The 20377-nt window shown below is 42.6% G+C and overlaps 1 protein-coding gene across 2 annotated transcripts; it reads left to right on the top strand.

Moving 5' to 3' along the window:
• Positions 1-2229: 2229 nt before the first annotated feature.
• On the top strand, positions 2230-20149 carry zgc:101540 (hsFATP2a_ACSVL_like domain-containing protein). 2 transcript variants are annotated; one of them, XM_060909329.1, is made up of 10 exons: positions 2230-2713; positions 12971-13180; positions 14489-14647; positions 16293-16417; positions 18590-18784; positions 18876-18966; positions 19090-19288; positions 19425-19522; positions 19704-19834; positions 19973-20149. In XM_060909329.1, exons 1-10 carry the CDS (start codon positions 2230-2232, stop codon positions 20147-20149), a joined length of 1869 nt encoding a protein of 622 aa, XP_060765312.1. The 2 variants fall into 2 exon arrangements, with proteins under 2 accessions (XP_060765312.1, XP_060765321.1); XM_060909338.1 differs by lacking the exon at positions 14489-14647.
• Positions 20150-20377: the final 228 nt, after the last annotated feature.

The following is a 20377-nucleotide window of genomic DNA, read 5'->3' as shown; positions in this document are numbered from 1 at the left end:
TATTAATTCCATTTGTGCTGCATCTGTGACTTCTGACCTAAATTATGGAAATGTGAGAAACTAGGTAAACAAGACTGGCAGTCGTCTTCTTGAACAGCTAAATTATTTTATTTTAAGCATTTTACCATCAAGTCCGGTAGAATGACGCAGCATGAAGTTTAAATGTTTATTCCTCTGCCCAGTCTGTTTTCGTGAATTATAAAAGTTTCAACTGAAATCAGTATTTGTGGGGAAAAACAAACAGTTGTGTCCATCAATCTTTTTTAATAGTTTCTACTGTCCTTGTTTTAAAGCCTTTCTTGTATTAGAATTGTATATAGTTTTGGCATTTATTGACTACCATACCGTACAGAACACACCTCGGCCCATGCGTCATTCCACCGAACATTCACATGGTGTTGCAGAAAACACCAGATGAGTGAAAAATTTCTGCTAGTCATTTCTCATTACCCCCTCCCAATTTTCTTCATGAACAAATGGCCAAGCTACAAATAACACATAGAATAAACTATTTGATTACAAACGTGGAAATGAAAGCTTAGGTGCATCAATCTATCAGACAGCATAGAAACAAATTCAGCAACAAGCCTGCATACCTATGGGTGTGTCAGTGCTGCTGTTGCTGGTCTACATTATCTGTGGCTGTTCTGCACTTAATTATATTAGATTTGATTTATTAGTGGACGATTTCCTTCAAACATAAAAACTATTCAAATATATATATATATATAAAAAAGTATTAACTTGTACCACGGCGGTATGTGGTGTCACAGCAAGAAGGTCCGGGTTCGAGCCCTGTGGCCGGCGAGGGCCTTTCTGTGTGGAGTTTGCATGTTCTCCCCGTGTCCGCGTGGGTTTCCTCCGGGTGCTCCGGTTTCCCCCACAGTCCAAAGACATGCAGGTTAGGTTAACTGGTGACTCTAAATTGACCGTAGGTGTGAATGTGAGTGTGAATGGTTGTCTGTGTCTATGTGTCAGCCCTGTGATGACCTGGCGACTTGTCCAGGGTGTACCCCGCCTTTCTTAGTCTACATGATTTATGAAATGCAGATCATACAGGGTGGCAGTGAGGCACGATCGAGCATCAACTATGAGCGGTGAGGAGCCCAGTAGAACCTGTAGGTAGCACGTGGTGAGGTTCACCTGTGTTTAACTGGCAGGTTACTGAGGTGTGTCTTGTGTTCTTTCAGGGAGAAGCCAGTAAGATGAGAGAGACAGACAGACCCAGAGCACGCTTTCTCTCTCTTTCTCTCGCTCTCTTCACTCACACAGAAAGAAACTAAAGTCACTGAAAAGTGACCTCTCAAAGGAAACAGGTGTGAGTGTGAATGGTTGTCTGTGTCTGTGTCAGCCCTGTGATGACCTGGCGACTTGTCCAGGGTGTACCCCGCCTTTCACCCGTAGTCAGCTGGGATAGGCTCCAGCTTGCCTGCGACCCTGCACAGCATAAGCAGCTACAGATAATGGATGGATGGCTCTTGTACCACCTTTTTTTTAATCTCTTGATTGGGTCCTCGTTTTTAGTATTAGAACATTTTAATTTCCTACCATTTAACGTTTTCTTAGTCTACATGATTTATGAATTTTATGAAATGCAGATCATACAGGGTGGCAGTGAGGACCGATCGAGCATCAACTGTGAGCCCAGTAGAACCTGTAGGTAGCACGTGGTGAGGTTCACCTGTGTTTAACTGGCAGGTTACTGAGGTGTGTCTTGTGTTCTTTCAGGGAGAAGCCAGTAAGATGAGAGAGAGACAGACCGACCCAGAGCACGCTTTCTCTCTCTTTCTCTCGCTCTCTTCACTCACACAGAGAGAAAGAAACTAAAGTCACTGAAAAAAGTGACCTCTCAAAGGAAAAATAAAGTGCACCTTGAGTTGTCAAACCTTTCTCCCAGTCCTTCATTCTCTGAGCTCTCAGGGTTGCATACAGACAGACAGTCAGACCTTTTGTGCAAGTCAGCAGGAAAAAGTAAACCCTCTCAGATAAAGCAGGTGATAAACTAATCAGCTTCAGTATTGTCACTTGATCAGGATTCTCACTGCAGAGGAAGTTTCGACTCATCCTGCATGCGTAACAGAAATTTGTACCCCAGTATCCCTTCCAAGTGGATTTAACTTTCAATCTGGCAACTCCAAAGTGAATTCATGGAAAGGAAAGGATCTTGAGCGCTTGTGGCATTTCACAGTGCTGCACTTGGAGCTTGCTGGAACCTGTGGCTGTACTGGCATGGACACATCCATGTGGCTGACTCTGCTCGTGGCTGCGCTGTGCGCGCTGCCCGTGCTGCTCTGGACTTTGTGTCCATACTTCACCCAGGACTGCATGTACATTCTGAAGATTTTGCACTTAGGATTGCGCATGGAGCGCTACAGGAGGAGAGCTCGCTTGTACAGCATTCTCGACTGCTTTCTGGATGCTGTGAGGAAGCACCCACACAAACCCTTCATCTACTTCATGGGGGAGACGTACTCGTACTTGGATGTGGACAGACAGAGTAATAAAGTGGCTCATGCTTTGCAGAAGGTGGCTGGACTGAAGGAGGGTGACATTGTGGCCTTGTTCTTAGGCAACGAGCCTTGTTTCATGTGGATGTGGCTCGGTCTGGCTAAACTTGGCTGTATTGCTGCTTTACTCAACTTTAACATCAGATCCAAATCCCTTCTGCACTGCTTCTCCTGCTGTGACGCAAAGGTGCTGATAGTAGCCAAAGGTAAAAGGTTCATCCACTGAAATTACTTACTGAATGTGTCCATACCAGGCCAGGTGTTCTGAAATTTCTTCCTACCTATAATTTCTTCCTACCCGTAGCGGAAATTTATAGCTGTATCTGATATTTTGTCCTACCTTGTGAAAATATCCTACCAGCACATATATCTTCTTCCCTCTGTGTTCAGGGTGGTAGCAAATTATTATAGACATCAAACCCCTATAAATTTCTGCTTCCCTCCATGTTTTAGGTGGTAGCACATTATTATAGATATCAAATCCCCATAAATATCTGCTTCCTCTGTGTTCAGGGTGGTAGCAAATTATTATAGACATATAACCCCTATAAATATCTGCTTCCCTCCATGTTTTAGGTGGTAGCACATTATTATAGATATCAAATCCCCATAAATATGCAGATATTTATAGGGGTTATATGTCTATAATAATTTGCTACCACCTTGAACACAGAGGAAGCAGATATTTATGGGGATTTGATATCTATAATAATGTGCTACCACCTAAAACATGGAGGGAAGCAGAAATTTATAGGGGTTTTGATGTCTATAATAATTTGCTACCACCCTGAACACAGAGGAAGCAGATATTTATGGGGATTTGATATCTATAATAATGTGCTACCACCTAAAACATGGAGGGAAGCAGATATTTATAGGGGTTATATGTCTATAATAATTTGCTACCACCCTGAACACAGAGGGAAGAAGATATATGTGCTGGTAGGATATTTTCACAAGGTAGGACAAAATATCAGATACAGCTATAAATTTCCGCTACGGGTAGGAAGAAATTATAGGTAGGAAGAAATTTCAGAACAAGTGCAGTTGCGCTTTATCAACCCCCGTGCCCACCTGTTAACCCTCCCCTCCAATTTTCTCACAGACACGCGTTACAACCGGAAAGATGCCAAACATAAAACAACACACACAAACCTACAGGCAAGTCCTTTACATTTAAAATACATACAAATAGCTCCGCGGCATGAAAACAAAACGTCAATGCAAGTCTAAGGTACTTGGCTCGGCGGCCAAAATCACAAGTTAAAAAAATCAACAGACCCCGCGGCTGCACCAGTAATAGCCTTCCTGACTCGCACCGAGTCAACGCTAACCACTTAATCTGCGATCCCAGTTTAGGCGTGTAGGGGACTAAACACTCTGAAGTGATGAATTTTCACCCCCGCTGCATGGGGGGTGACGTCAACGACACATATTCTTACGCTATTTGCGCACAAAGTGGACCATATATGAACACATACACCAACATAAACGGAGATAAACTTAGCCTACAAAGAAAGAAAATGGATTCACAATATTGTGATTGAATTCGTTTAATTCGGTGGGGGAAAGACTACTCCCGTAAACTTGACTGCATATTACAGGATATTGCAGAGACAGTGCACTTGTAAGTGTGCATGTAAAACCCCCGCCCGCCCGCCCGCCCGCGCGACCCTTCTCCTTGTCCTTATCACAGGTCTGTGTGTGCGCGGCTGTGTCAGCATTTCACACATACACCCACAATAACTATCCCCAGTTAGGATTGATACATATGTCTAAAACAGGTGATTTATGTGAAATGTATTTTTGTGCAATGCACAACCACTTAATATTTCGTATTTGAAAATGCAAATTATTAATACGTCTATAATACATTATATTTTCATAAGAAAACAATTAAGTGATCTGAGTCTCCGTTGAGGGGGCGGGGCTGTAGCCACGAGGGGGCGACGCTGCCTTTCGCCCCCCCCACGGCGCCGGGCCGGTCCATACACAGGGGTTTTACAGCAGTGAGTCTCCAAATCACAACCAACCAACATCCCAGATGTTTATTATTGAGCCCTTCAATTACTGCCGTGTTTGACTGGAAAATTGATTCAGAAATTAATAATTGAAAACAAGTCTTAAAAATAATGACAAATAATGTCAACTTGGACCTAATGTTTCCTGTGAGAATAAAAATTTCTTTGACTCTAATAAATATTATTTTACACACATGACAGGGCATCTGCACATTTTTCAAGTACAAATTTAAAGACTTTTAAGACCTTTTCAAGACCTCTAAATGGAAAAATTAAGACTGTACCATGGCAAAGAAAATGATAAATACGACAACTTAAAACTGTTTTCTGCAATAGATTTTTTTTACTAACTTTAAGAAGAATGCACACAACTGGTGAACAACAGGGTGCATCAATGGCAGCTGTTAGACACGCAAACAGCTGAAGCAAAGCCGTGTGTTCTGGGCCTGCAAAGCTACTGTAGCAGCAAGGAGAAGACTGGGGTTTACTGGAGAAAACATCGTGAATCATTTCAAAAACAATAAACGGCAAGTAGAACCAGCTGAACAACCTTAGCCGGCATTATTTCAATCCCCAAAGATTATCTTTGATGATGTGTGATTTTGTGTCCGACAGCAAAATCAGTCTGAGTGTGGTACAGTACACAGCTGGCTGAGGAAGTTCTCGAGTATCTTCTGCATTATAGCAGATAACAGCATAAACCTATTTATGCAGTCATACAATCATCAGAGCGTTATATTAAACACAGAAAAACAACTGTCACCTTTCATAACCATTATTATCAATATTAATCAATGTGTTGTAATAACTAAACTAATCATCATCAGTGCAATTGTTATATCAATGTTCATTATTCAAAAATAATCATTAATTATTATCTATAATCCATGAATAATTGTTTGTATTACTACTACTACTAATAATAATAACTACTTTTTTAATAATTTTTAAAAAATTAACTCAATTTTATAACATTTTAATAATCACTACTTATTAGCTATATTAATTAATAATTAATAGAGTAGCAATTATTATAATTCAGTATTATTAATAAAAGAGCCCAGTTTTCCAAGTGCTTGAGGTGAGATTCAACAATGAAGGAGGCAAAAATTATTCATGGCGTCAAACATCTGTCTCTACAGTTACGGGCCTCCTTTCAAGAGAATGGGAAAAAAAAATTATATAAAAAAACCCCCCCAAAGATCTTATTATTCCACTTACACAAAGGAGAAACTGTTTACCTTCTTTTCCCTCTTTCAAAATGCATTTCCACAAGTTTCTTTTTTAAATTGCTTAACACTATTACACTTATGGATCACCTACAAATATTTAAAATAAATAGTGAATACTTTTCTTCTTTTCAAAAACTGACCTTACTCACCAGACATTGCTGTTGCCTGTGACCAAATACAAGCCTGGTCACATAAAATAATTTTACATGACAAATGATCGTCATCTTATCACAGGAAACAACAACAACAAAGACCTTCACACTGCATAATCCATAAGCAGGGCCATAATAGGAAAAAAAAAATTTTTTTGGAACAGTTGAAAATTTGTCTGGAAGAGGATACATGAGCACGTTGCCCCAAAAATTTTTGCCCATGACCACCTTCTGTATTAGATGTTAAAATATGGCTGCATACAAGGAAAAATCCCAAATGCACTGTAAACTAGAAGGGCACTCAGAGAGCTCAGACCTCCACTAAGGACAATAGTCAACTCTTCTATGATATGAAAATCTACACCCATTTTGTGTCTTGATATATTTCTAGGGGCGGCACGGTGGTGTAGTGGTTAGCGCTGTCGCCTCACAGCAAGAACGTCCTGGGTTCGAGCCCCGTGGCCGGCGAGGGCCTTTCTGTGTGGAGTTTGCATGTTCTCCCCGTGTCCGCGTGGGTTTCCTCCGGGTGCTCCGGTTTCCCCCACAGTCCAAAGACATGCAGGTTAGGTTAACTGGTGACTCTAAATTGAGCGTAGGTGTGAATGTGAGTGTGAATGGTTGTCTGTGTCTATGTGTCAGCCCTGTGATGACCTGGCGACTTGTCCAGGGTGTACCCCGCCTTTCGCCCGTAGTCAGCTGGGATAGGCTCCAGCTTGCCTGCGACCCTGTAGAAGGATAAAGCGGCTAGAGATAATGAGAATGAGATGAGATATATTTCTAAAATTATTACATTTATGTGCTTACTAGGCTTGCACGGTATACCGGTACCAGTATAGTATCGCGGTACTGAGGCATTTAAAACGGTACTATACTGCATTTGTAAAGTAACGGTACTTGCAAAAGCGCGGCAAACTCACCACGTGACGTCGCGTTGTAACTAGGCTACAGCTGAGTGGAGCAGGAGAGGAGAATGGCTGCTGCACCTGTCAATCCCCTAGTTGACAAACCAGGAGCGCGAAGTGCAATATGGAAGTATTTTGGCTTTACCCCAGATGCGGAAGGCCAACCAATAAACTCAGATGCACCCGTTTGCAAACGGTGTTTAAAAACATGTCTGGCAACACCTCCAACCTTGCTAAACACTTAAAAGACAACCACCCAGACCTGCATGCAGAGCTCAGAGAACGACAGGTGACTCATGAACTGTAATGTTGTTTTTTTTTCTTAAAATTCCAGGAAGCCATTAAGCTTAAAATATTTTTGGGAAGTGAGCAAGTCACGTCAGGCCAAAAAAGTCACAACTTTGCATGTGTAACGGCATACGCCTTCAATAGCGGAGAATGCAACATGCAGGCTACCCTTTTCAAACCCAATAGCTCAGTAGCCTAGATAATAGTTCACTGTGCACTCACAGCGACCAACCACATTTCACTTTTTCCAATATTGCACACCTAAAAAGTTTGATTTAGTTCGTAACACCGTTGCTCAAAGACGATCAGTAGTCTTTCACAAAACAAATGTAGTGATGTGTCGGAGAACCGGCTCTCTGAAATGACAACGGGAGCAGCAGGGGCGATTCTAGCATCTGATCTTTGGGTGGGGGTGCTTAGCCCCCAGAGCTGACAGAGGCACCTGGCTTGAACGACAGTGTTTCCACGTTTATTCCGCATTTAGACTAGACTTAAAGGGATAGTTCGGGATTTTTGACATGAATCTATATGGTATCCCCGTCAGCAGTGTCGTGCATCCACACTGACTTACCCCCGACAGTGTTCTGTGAGCCTAGATATTGTCCAGTGTTGGTCAGTGCACAAGTAGTTCCGGCAGGTTTCCTGGGGTCTGCAAAGTAACACGTTTTTCTTCTCAAAACAGCTCGTGTTCGAATGAGTGATTTATTAGCATAACAAAACCCTTGTAGTCCAAAAAGTCACACCTTGTAATTGCTTGGGGCTACTTTCCCTCAATAGCGATCAGTGCGCGCTGTCACTGTTAACAGTTGTGTGCGAGCTAGCCAACAACTTTCATTAGTTGTTCGACAGTGTTTAGCAGCAGCAAATTGCTTTCCTCCTCAGTATACAAGTGCGCTTCCATGGCAGGGACAAAGAAACTACCACTGCTGCCTATGTAGTGCCCTATTTATACAAATAGGAGTCATTCAGGATTCAGCCATGACACGGAGCAAAAACATAGGCAGCAGTGGTAGTTTCTTTGTCCCTGCCATGGAAGCGCACTTGTATACTGAGGAGGAAAGCAATTTGCTGCTGCTAAACACTGTCGAACAACTAATGAAAGTTGTTGGCTAGCTCGCACACAACTGTTAACAGTGACAGCGCGCACTGATCGCTATTGAGAGAAAGTAGCCCCAAGCAATTACAAGGTGTGACTTTTTGGACTACAAGGGTTTTGTTATGCTAATAAATCACTCATTCGAACACGAGCTGTTTTGAGAAGAAAAACGTGTTACTTTGCAGACCCCAGGAAACCTGCCGGAACTACTTGTGCACTGACCAACACTGGACAATATCTAGGCTCACAGAACACTGTCGGGGGTAAGTCAGTGTGGATGCACGACACTGCTGACGGGGATACCATATAGATTCATGTCAAAAATCCCGAACTATCCCTTTAACTAGACAAGAAGACTAGACTAGACTTAGGCAGCTGGGCCATAGAAGGTTCACGCTGCATGCTGCACACTACACGCGTGTAAAGAAAAGTGGACAAACGTAGCATGACTTGCTCTGGGCCATAGAACGGCGTTCACGCTGCACGCTGCACACTTCACGCGTGAAATGAACATGCACACTTTTTTCTAGGCGTGAAGATGGAAATTCCAGTCAATGCATGCGGTCACCGCCGCGCCAGCCAATCAGAACGGGTCTAGGGAGATAACTCTATGCTTTCAGGGGAAAACTTCAGAAAAAATATAATTGAATGGTATAATTGAAAAATAGTTCTTCATCGGGATTGTCAAGCAGATTATAGAATGTTCGGTGAAATTCACCACGGGTTTCTCTCAGAAGGAAGTGTTCTCGGCTCCAAATTCTGTTCCTTTTTCTCTTCCTCTGTCTCAGTAAAAGCAGAATGAGGCAATCGTCGTCATCCGAAGAGTCCATATTGCGGTCAAAGTAGAACAGACGCAACACGTGAACATCCAAGCATGAAGTTTAATGGCCCAGGGTCCGGTTCTTCACGTGATCGTGTAGCGTGCAGCGTGAACCTTCTATGGCCCAGCTGCCTTATGCAATGTTTTAACAGAAGCTGACCCAATAAACTATGATATCTACACATTTACAACCACTGACACAAATATTTACGTTATATTTTTAACTAAACAAGACCTACTACTGCATTTGTAATGTTGGAGCTATTCATTTTGAACAGTGGTAATTATTAATTAATGTATTATTGTGCATTGTGTAATAATAGTGTGTATTATTACGATTTTACATTAGTTTACATTAGTAAACGCTATGTTACATTAAATAAAATTGACTAGCACACGGTGGTCTAGCACCTTAGCACATGTACAGCTCTGCACAAAAGTATCTCGATATGGATGATAAATGTCGTTTTTATCATTCTGTTCATAGACCAGGGAACATCAATATTGCATTATGCATGTGTTGTGTTTAACAATTGTAACTCCAGTCCGTACCTTCACATCTCGCTATGCCAGTAATACTCAGGTGCTATTCGAGTTCCTCATCGGCGTGGAATCCAGTTAAAAAAAACACCATGTCGTAGCAAGCACTCGCGCAGACAGGCAACCCAATCAGAGGGGACGCAAGGAGGAGAGGGATTTTACTGCTCATAGAACTATCACGGAACAGGTGAATTCAAGAACACACACACGCCCGCGCACACATTCATTGCGCAGTGCGCAAGGGCACTTATTTCTGAAAATTACGTCCAAAAGCAGTGTTTTTGAGGGTGCTGAGCTAGGGGGTGCTGAGCTCGTTTTTGGGGGTGCTTGAGCACTCCCCAAAATAGGCTAAACACGCCCCTGGGGAGCAGCGATCGCAGGCTGCTTGTTAGGAGCTGTAGGTGCTGCACTGTCTCTCGCTCCCTCATGCCGTGCGCTGCTGCACGGAGACCAGGAAAGGGTTTTTTCCCCCTTCGGTGCGTCATCTCGTCACACTCTCCCATGCGAGAACTCCGCAGATACAACACTGACCAATCGAGTGTAGCTTTCATTTAAAAAGAAGCGGAGGGGAAAATTAGAGAGGGGGAATTTTCTCACACACACTAAGGTTGACTGTATTTGGAAAATAAAGCCATACTGTAAATGATACACATTTCATGCCATGTATGCCTATTTTACATTAGAAATTCAGGTTGCATACAGGCGGCACGGTGGTGTAGTGGTTAGCACTGTCGCTTCACAGCAAGAAGGTCCGGGTTCGAGCCCCGTGGCCGGCGAGGGCCTTTCTGTGTGGAGTTTGCATGTTCTCCCCGTGTCCGCGTGGGTTTCCTCCGGGTGCTCCGGTTTCCCCCACAGTCCAAAGACATGCAGGTTAGGTTAACTGGTGGCTCTAAATTGACCGTAGGTGTGAATGTGAGTGTGAATGGTTGTCTGTGTCTATGTGTCAGCCCTGTGATGACCTGGTGACTTGTCCAGGGTGTACCCCGCCTTTCACCCGTAGTCAGCTGGGATAGGCTCCAGCTTGCCTGCGACCCTGTAGAACAGGATAAAGCGGCTAGAGATAATGAGATGAGATGAGGTTGCATCCGCGTGGGTTTCCTCCGGGTGCTCCGGTTTCCCCCACAGTCCAAAGACATGCAGGTTAGGTTAACTGGTGATTCTAAATTGACCGTAGGTGTGAATGTGAGTGTGAATGGTTGTCTGTGTCTATGTGTCAGCCCTGTGATGACCTGGCGACTTGTCCAGGGTGTACCCCGCCTTTCGCCCGTAGTCAGCTGGGATAGGCTCCAGCTTGCCTGCGACCCTGTAGAAGGATAAAGCGGCTAGAGATAATGAGATGAGATGAGATGAGGTTGCATACATTGCATTGTTTGGAGAGAAACTGGGCTAATGAATTAGGATCTGGTTTTTACCTGCTGAATGAATGTTATAGGCTACTCGAGAGGACAACGCCGTCAATAATAATAAAAATGAAACAATTGAAAAAGTTGTGAGAGAGTTTTCTGACATATAGTCTTCATGCCGCCACTAACTTTCGATCTGAGCCGACGTTTCGGCAATCTTGATGGTCAAGTGCATATTATACAGCGTAACAGCCCTGAGAGCGCGAGGCTATTTCCCCCCATCGCGCGCTTCTGCCCGCGCTTTGAATTTTTAACCACAATCTGAGATGCATTCATGTTTTCACTCCTCCTTTACCAGAAAACACACAATTTGTGCCATTAATAAAGAGATGCAGGTTGTTTCCCTGCCTGCTCTTTTCACGCAATGGCAATAGGACAAAATGAAAAAAGAGATGAGTGACTATGAACAGTCAAGAGAACTGAGTGCTGCACAGGACCCCCTAGCCTGGTGGGCTCAACATGAGGCTGATCTTCCCATCCTGGCTCAGTTTGCACATCAATATATGTGCATTGCAGCCACAAGCTGTGCTTCAGAACGCGTGTTCAGCACATCTGCAAACATATGCAGTCCAAGGCGTTCTAGGTTGAGTGAGGAAAATTTAGACATGTTGGGTTTCTTGGCCAAGAATTTGAAAAACACAAAATGCCCGAGACAGACTCAGTAGTACTACTCCAAAAGAATTAGCAAGAGAGGGAGAAGGGTGAGGTTTAAGTTGACAGATGTTGGTGTAAGGGCAGCACGGTGGTGTAGTGGTTAGCGCTGTCGCCTCACAGCAAGAAGGTCCTGGGTTCGAGCCCCGGGGCTGGCGAGGGCCTTTCTGTGTGGAGTTTGCATGTTGTGTCCGTGTGGGTTTCCTCCGGGTGCTCCAGTTTCCCCCACAGTCCAAAGACATGCAGGTTAGGTTAACTGGTGACTCTAAATTGACCGTAGGTGTGAATGTGAGTGTGAATGGTTGTCTGTGTCTATGTGTCAGCCCTGTGATGACCTGGCGACTTGTCCAGGGTGTACCCCGCCTTTCGCCCGTAGTCAGCTGGGATAGGCTCCAGCTTGCCTGCAACCCTGTAGAAGGATAAAGCGGCTACAGATAATGAGATGAGATGTTGGTGTAAACTGTTTATTGGTTCTCGTTACTCTAGTTTGATTCCTTTTATTTAACTGTTCTAAAATTGCTGTTACGATTTTCTATTAATAAAGTCAGTAATGACATTTTCTGTGTTCTCTTTTTTTATTTGAAAAAGTATCGAAAAGTATCGAAGTATCGAAATACATTTTTGGTACCGGTACCAAAATATTGGTATCGTGACAACACTAGTGCTTACATGTGTATCCCAGAGAATTATGTGAATGCGGATTGTGATACGGATGCATTGTATTTCTACATTTGGTTATGTTTTATCACTAGTGAACTTTACTCTCATGTACTGGATTTTAAGATGTACGGCATTGTTAAGTGAAGAAAGCCAGATGTTTTCTCTCTCCGTTTTGGCGAAAGTGAAACCAAATTAATTGGATTCACCCCGTGACTAAAATTTCATGGTTCCTACTTGGCCCATGCTACAAAACAGATCTTTGTTAGAGCAACCTTTAAAAAAACCCTGTGGTCTGAATTGAACACATGCACAAATCAGAGGATATAAATAAACCGTTTCTGCAACAAGTCCAGCATCCTCTACAAGTGTTTCCAACCTTGTTAGATATTGCAGGTGCTGTTCTACATCTTAACAGTGTGGGGCGTGGATATTTTTGGAATCCGGGGTTTCCAGAAAACATTGCACTCCTTAAGAAATAATTTTTGTCGAAAAATCTACACACAGTGCCCATACAGTACATATTTATTTTCAGGAAGTGTGCCAATAATTCTGGAGTTCAGAGTATAAACCTGTAACAGCTTTCCTGTCGTTAATGTAGCTCTACTCTAGTTTCTAGCCTTCTCTCACCATTTGTATGTTATGCTGCGGATTTTCTCGTTTAAGGTCCAGTTGAACTGATGGTGCATGTTTTCTTGCAGAGCTCTGTGGTGCCATTGAAGAAATTTTACCTGCTTTGAAAGAGAAGAGCATCAGCGTGTATGTGCTGTCTGATACATGCAGCACAGATGGCATGAAGGGCATTTCTCAGGTCATCACACAGGCGTCTGATGAAGCGCTGTCTCCATCACTCAGAGCGAACATTCATATCCACAGCAGAGCGCTGTACATCTACACATCTGGAACCACTGGTAACGGACTACCCAGATGTTGCAGGCTTTCAGACAACACTGGATTTACTCGACACACAAACAAACTTATTGAAAACACATGAAGAAGCATTTCCTAACATTATGAGCTCTTGTTTATAGACAGGCGACAAATGAAAGGAAAACTGGGGTCTGTGTTAGACATTTTAACATGGTTTAGCTTCATTTGTCCCCTTTGAAGGAAGGGTCACTGTAAGGTGGGGTTTACATTAGACCGTATCAGCAGATCATCAGATTAAACGTTTTTAAAACGATTCGCGTGCACACAGCAACGCCAATACACGGATACGCTAATCACATGACTAATTAGACAGCACGTAAGTTGAAATGTGTCAGTGCGGCTCAGCGCGTCCTCCTCAGCGGCTGCGCTCCAAATCACTCCGCCCTGAACAGCAAGTGCCCTCTGGAGGGTGCGCACTCCGGCCCTGCGCAGCTCACAGAGCGCGCGAGCAGTGATTCGGGACTGAGGCGCTGTGTGTGCGATCCCAGTGCATATCGGGCATGCGCAAGTCACTTACCACTTGCAAGTGGAAGGATGGCAAGCCTAAAGACAATCATAACTACACAATGGGCAGTATTTGCATCTTACCATGAACAACATTAAGAATGACAAAGCAAAGCATTATATTCATACTTTTATACTCTTTAATGAAAAACAAAAAGGTGATACAAGGCGGAAACAATAGCAGGAAGTGAAGTCCGTGCCGTTTTTCAGCAGTCGCGTCACATGACCGTGGCATGAACAACGCCAGCGAATCAGGAAAGTGGATGTCACAGTGACGTTGTCCAATGACGATGTCAGCTAGAGCTCAGCACTGCGTTTCCTCGTTCCTCAATGTTTACACAGCACCGGATCAGATACGAACTGGGTTGAATACGTGGGCCCTGGCGGATTCAAGTTGTTCCACCTGTGGAGTCGTTTCCCGGCGTTTTAATGTGAACGGACAGTGCATCCGCGACGAAAACGAGACGGATACGGTCTAATGTAAACACCACCTAAATCACTAGGAAGCTCACTGACTGACCTTTATCCTTTCACAAAACTTTTCTATTATAATGTTCATGGTCTCTTCCAGGATGATAACGTCACCCCCACCGCAAGGCATTACCGGACTTATGGACTCACTGAATGGGTTCATGTGCGTGGGGAGAAAAAAACAAAAACAAAAAAAAAACCAAAAAACTTATACTATGGTGTTCACAGTCACCAAGAGCTCAGTCTCAGAAAATGAAATACAAATGTTAATTTGTATTTATTCGATTGTTGAATTTGTCTTGCTTTTGGTTTAGGTCTGCCTAAAGCAGCCATCGTGACTCATGAGAAAATTTGGGCTGCTTCGTTCATCCAGGGGGTCGCTGGAGTCACATCTAAAGACGTGTTTTACCTCAACCTGCCTCTGTACCACAGCTCTGGCTTCCTCATAGGATTCACCAACTGTATTGAGAGAGGTACATTTATCTGCTGCCTCACTTTTATTTCATCCATTTATTTACGGTTCATGAGAATATTATACTATAATATTAGAATATTGCAATCTAATAAACAATAGTTTTATTTCTAAGACTGTGTATACCACAATTCTCACACCTGATCGGCAAGACAGTGTGGATTCATGTTCTAGAACAGTGTAGCGCCAACAGGATTAGTGTTCAAATCACAGGTTTATATTAAGGTCTTCATTTTACGTTGTTTATGTTGTAACAACTTTAGCCTGGGGCGGCACGGTGGTGTAGTGGTTAGCGCTGTCGCCTCACAGCAAGAAGGTCCGGGTTCGAGCCCCGTGGCCAGCGAGGGCCTTTCTGTGTGGAGTTTGCATGTTCTCCCCGTGTCCGCGTGGGTTTCCTCCGGGTGCTCCGGTTTCCCCCACAGTCCAAAGACATGCAGGTTAGGCTAACTGGTGGCTCTAAATTGGCCGTAGGTGTGAATGTGAGTGTGAATGGTTGTCTGTGTCTATGTATCAGCCCTGTGATGACCTGGCGACTTGTCCAGGGTGTACCCCGCCTTTCGCCCGTAGTCAGCTGGGATAGGCTCCAGCTTGCCTGCGACCCTGTAGAACAGGATAAAGCGGCTACAGATAATGAGATGAGAACTTTAGCCTGCTATTTATATATGTCAGACATTCTACATAATCTAAACAGATGAAAATTATTTAACAGATAATTGTAAATGGTTGATCTGGTGTATTCTGTGAGGAGATGGTTATTTAACAGTTAAGGAAGGAGTCTCCAGTGCCAGTACTTTGTAACAGTAAAAAAAAATAAGGTTGTGCTTTAAGTTTTCCAACACAGAAAAGGATGGAGGCGTTTTGTGGTTTCTGTAACATGACATGATGTATTTTTGTCTTATTAACTTGAGAGAGGAAAGAAAGGAAGGCTGAGGAAGGTGAGTGAACAAATGCTTTATAATGGAAGTACTTGTTTCATGGATGTGCCGTGTCGTCGACTATAACTATAAAATGGACAAAAGGGTATGATATGTGGTATATTAATGAATAAAATGTTGTAATCATTGGCAAATTGTTGTGTTAAGATTCAGAACACTTCAGAATATGCTGTTACTGGAAATTAATGAACTCCATTTCATGTCAGGCTGCATCACACCACCTTACTGTAGAATAGTTCCCTAACAGCATACCCATCATGTCTCATCTCATCTCATTATCTCTAGCCGCTTTATCCTTCTACAGGGTCGCAGGCAAGCTGGAGCCTATCCCAGCTGACTACGGGCGAAAGGCGGGGTACACCCTGGACAAGTCGCCAGGTCATCACAGGGCTGACACATAGACACAGACAACCATTCACACTCACACCTACGCTCAATTTAGAGTCACCAGTTAACCTAACCTGCATGTCTTTGGACTGTGGGGGAAACCGGAGCACCCGGAGGAAACCCACGCGGACACGGGGAGAACATGCAAACTCCGCACAGAAGGGCCCTCGCCGGCCCCGGGGCTCGAACCCAGGACCTTCTTGCTGTGAGGCGACAGCGCTAACCACTACACCACCGTGCCGCCCACCCATCATGTTTTATTCATTATTTAAAAGTATGAGCCTAGATCTTGTGCAGTGTTTACATTTCCTGTCCTGGTTTTAGGTAATTCTTTAGTTCTGCGGAGGAAATTTTCTGCCTCTCAGTTCTGGGATGACTGCAGGAAGTATAATATTACAGTGATACAGTACATTGGAGAAACAATGCATTATCTCTGCAATACACCAAAGGTCAGCATTGTGCAATACAGTGTACTGGATTTATTATACTTTGTTCAGTTAAATTATTGAGCTCCACTTACAGTATGTGTGTTTCTATACAGTGCCCTTCCCAGTTATTGGCACCCCTTGGAAAGATTAGTAAAAATCCATCTTTTGGTGAAGTTGCTTCATCTCACAATGAGAATGAATATTTAAAAAAAAAAAAATCCAACCTTTAACTGAAAAATTTATTCAGAGAAAAACAAATCCCTTATCAAGATAATTATTTAACATAAATAAATAATGTGCCACTATTATTGGCACCCCTGGAAATTATAGTGAACACAATGTACCTGAAGCAGGTTTCCCCATTTAAATTGTACATTTTCGAGCTGATTGGAGTGTGTAGGAATGTCCAAGCTGTAATCCAAGACTTCCTGATTAACTGGGGGACAAACGATGAGGTGACACAGGGGCCAAATTCCCTTAGTCATCTATCAACATGGGAAAAATAAGAATAAATATAATAAAATCTGAAGAAATTTATTTCAACTAAAAAGGTTGGATTATTATTTTTTTCAGTACGAGATGAAGTTTTTCACCAAAAGGTGGACTTTCTTCTAACCCTTTTATTAATCTTTACAAGGGGTGAGCGTGATTGTGGAAGGCTCTAATATATACACATACAGAGTGAAAAGTTTGAACACACCTAATTCAGTGGTTTATCTTTTTTAATAAAAATAAAAAGACACTTCATGTCTTAAAGTAATGATGGATGCTGTTTCTCGTTGCTTAGTTGAGCAGTTCTTGACACATGTACCATACACGGAGGAAAACAATGAACAACAGCGTATCTTACTGTTGGTGTTGTCAAAGTAGCGTTGAATACTTTACGAAAAGGAAGACAAAAGTGTCAGGTTCAGTCTAAATTTCCTTTTTTCTTCGCTTGTATATAGAAACTACATAGCAAGCTGTCGAGCTCCTTAGAGGGGACGACTTGCATCTCTTTCCTCCTTAACTTCAACAAGAAATCTTTTGAAAACGTTTACGTCATACTTAGGTTTTTTTTTTTTACACCGTGTTTTCTTGTTGTCGTCGTCCTTGTATAAACGAGTGCATTTCTTCACTTGAAAGTACCTCCCCCCACCACCATTTTCTTTAACAATTTCAGCTTGTTCAATCAGGTCTGTGTCTGATAAATCATCTGGAAAATAAAATTCACTTTCACAGTGCTCAGTTGTCACACTCATTTTTCAAAAAGTAACAATTCGGAGCAAAATGAGAAACGGCGGAAGTGAGAGAAACGGGTCTGGGACTGTATATGGCTTTTTCCAGACCAGATTCAAAATTTCATATTTGCCCAGTCACATGACTTTCCCCCAATGGTTTTATTAAGAGCGTGTGGGCGGGTCCATATGGGTCATACGATAATCTGGATTACTGCAGTTGTGGAATAGGGCTACTTGCTATATTTTTATTATTTACCGTTTGATCTCAAACACATTTAACTTTTGACAAAGCACACCAGTTGATTGAAAAGCATTCCAGGTGACTACCTCATGAAGCTGGTTTAGCACAAAGAAATTCCTCCCCTGCATTTAACCCATATGAAGTAGTGAAAACACACACATACACTCAGAGCAGTGGGCAGCTATGCTACAGCACCCGCGGAGCAGTTGGTTAGGTGCCTTGCTGAAGGGTCCTTCAGCCATGGAGGGGATTCAATCCCCCCTTCCTGCTCCAGGGAATCAAACCAGCAACCCTTTGGGCCCCAAGTCTGCTTCTCTAACCGTTAGGCCATGGCTGCCCAAAAAGCATTCCAGGTGACTACCTCATGAAGCTGGTTAAGATAATGCCAATAGTGTGTACAAGTGTCATCAAGGTAAATGGTGGCTACTTTGAAGAATCTAAACTATGAAACATTTTTTGTTTAACACTTTGTTTACCACATAATTCCATATAAAAATGTTCCGTGTGTTATTTCATAGTTGTGATGTCTTCAGTATTGTTCTACAATGTAGAAAATAATCAAAATACAGAAAAATCTATGAATGAGTAGGGGTGTCCAAACTTTTGACTGGTACTGTATGTATACATGTATTAGTGCTCCACATATACCGAGGTATGATTAAAAACTGTATATTCAGAACACATGAAATATCTACTAGCTTTTAAATTTTCTATTTGTGATATTTCCTACAGAAAGATAATGACCGAGACCACAAAGTAAAGATTGCTATAGGTAACGGCATACGAGCTGAAGTGTGCAAGGAATTTTTGAATCGATTTGGGAATATTCACATCAGGGAGCTCTATGGTGCCACAGAGGGTAACGTCGGGTTTCTTAACTACACCACAAAGATTGGAGCGGTAGGCCGGATTAACTTCCTCCACAAGGTAGACTTTTCAACTCAAAGACCATATAAAAAGAAGCATATTGAAGCATAAGAACATTGTTTGAAATGAGCGTATCCACAATGTCTGTTAGAAATTCTTCCCCTGCGCCCTGCTCAAGTTCAACACTGAGAAAGAGGAGCCTGTGAGGAACGCTGACGGACTGTGTGTGCCAGCAGCTCCAGGTCAGACAACTAACTCCTGCTCAACTCATGGGCAAAGATTTCCGATCCTGTATGTGTGAATGCATCCGTTTGTCTTTATGCATCCCAGATGTATTAATATGAACTTTGTAAATGATCTTACAGGTGAGCCTGGACTGCTGGTTGGGAAAATCACCATCAAGTCTCCATTTACGGGTTATGCTGGAAATAAGCAGCAGACGGAAAAGAAAAGACTCAGCGATGTGTTTGTTAAAGGCGATCTCTATTTCAACAGTGGCGACTTGCTGAAAATCGACCATGAAAACTTTGTCTACTTTCATGATCGGGTTGGAGACACTTTCAGGTAAACTAGCACCAGTGATCAGGGTCTGTGTAATTGTCGCTGGGGCAGCCTCTACAAGATTCTCATCACTGACAAAATGTGGAATAATCATTAATCTGAAGCATGTTGAGCTGATTACATTTGGCATGATTTACAGATGGAAAGGTGAAAACGTAGCCACAACTGAAGTATCAGATATTCTCATGATGGTGGACTGCATTGAGGAAGCAAACGTCTATGGTGTCAAAGTCAAAGGTAAAACCTACAGGGATCGAATTTGGGGCATTTAAGGTTCTGCACTTAAGTGGAAGACTGTGATCTGAATTGCCAGACTTCCACTGCGGAGCCGTGAACCCTCAGCTGTTCAGCTCTGTTTATTTCACATTGTTATGAAGGTCAGTTTGGGTAACCAAATCATTTTAAATTCCGTTTTAAGGGCATGAAGGGAGAATTGGAATGGCAGCTGTTGTGTTAAAAGAAGGGAAGGAGTTTGATGGCATTGACACACATACAGTCATAGCTAACCACCTACCAGTTTATGCCAGACCCCATTTCATTCGCATTCAGGTAAGCAATGTGTAATCATATTAATGAATGATTAAAATCCAATGTAAAAAAAAAAAATCCAGCAATGTTGATTTCATTGCTTTCAGTCCTTCTTTGGATCGAGCTCAAGTGTTTCATCAAAGCACATCTCTCTTTCAGAGTTCTTTGGAACTCACAGGAACGTTCAAGATGAAAAAGGTGAAGTTGGTGGAGGAAGGCTTTGATCCGGCGCTCATTCGCGACCCACTCTACTTCCTTAATCTAGCTGAAAAGAAATACATTGCCCTCACACAGGAAATTTATAATTCATTGATTGCAGGAGACATTAAACTATAAGTTTGGAAATGTAAAAATATGAGTATACCTTCATTTTTAAAAAGGTTGTGTGGCCTTGAGAGAAAAACAATAGCTAATGGTAAATTTGTTGCAGACTAATAGCAGGGAGGCTCATGGTTCACCTTTGTCAGTTTTTAAAATCTGTTGACCAATTCAGTAAACAAACCTTTATCCTGTGATACTGATTAATAAAATGTAGCATGCTTAATTGTATACATTGTGTTTTAT

Source organism: Neoarius graeffei, chromosome 2 (genome assembly GCF_027579695.1).
Source record: "Neoarius graeffei isolate fNeoGra1 chromosome 2, fNeoGra1.pri, whole genome shotgun sequence".
Lineage (NCBI taxonomy): Eukaryota > Metazoa > Chordata > Actinopteri > Siluriformes > Ariidae > Neoarius > Neoarius graeffei.
Note: the sequence above shows the minus strand (reverse complement) of the source record. Positions and strands in the feature narration are given on the sequence as shown.

Bases quoted from the DNA above. Each gene is read 5' to 3' on its own strand.
- zgc:101540 (XM_060909329.1), top strand. From the start codon at position 2,230: ATGGACACATCCATGTGGCTGACTCTGCTCGTGGCTGCGCTGTGCGCG. The intron at 2,714-12,970 runs GTAAAAGGTTCA...GTTTTCTTGCAG, and splicing joins GGTGCTGATAGTAGCCAAAG to AGCTCTGTGGTGCCATTGAA. The intron at 19,289-19,424 runs GTAAACTAGCAC...CATGATTTACAG, and splicing joins CGGGTTGGAGACACTTTCAG to ATGGAAAGGTGAAAACGTAG.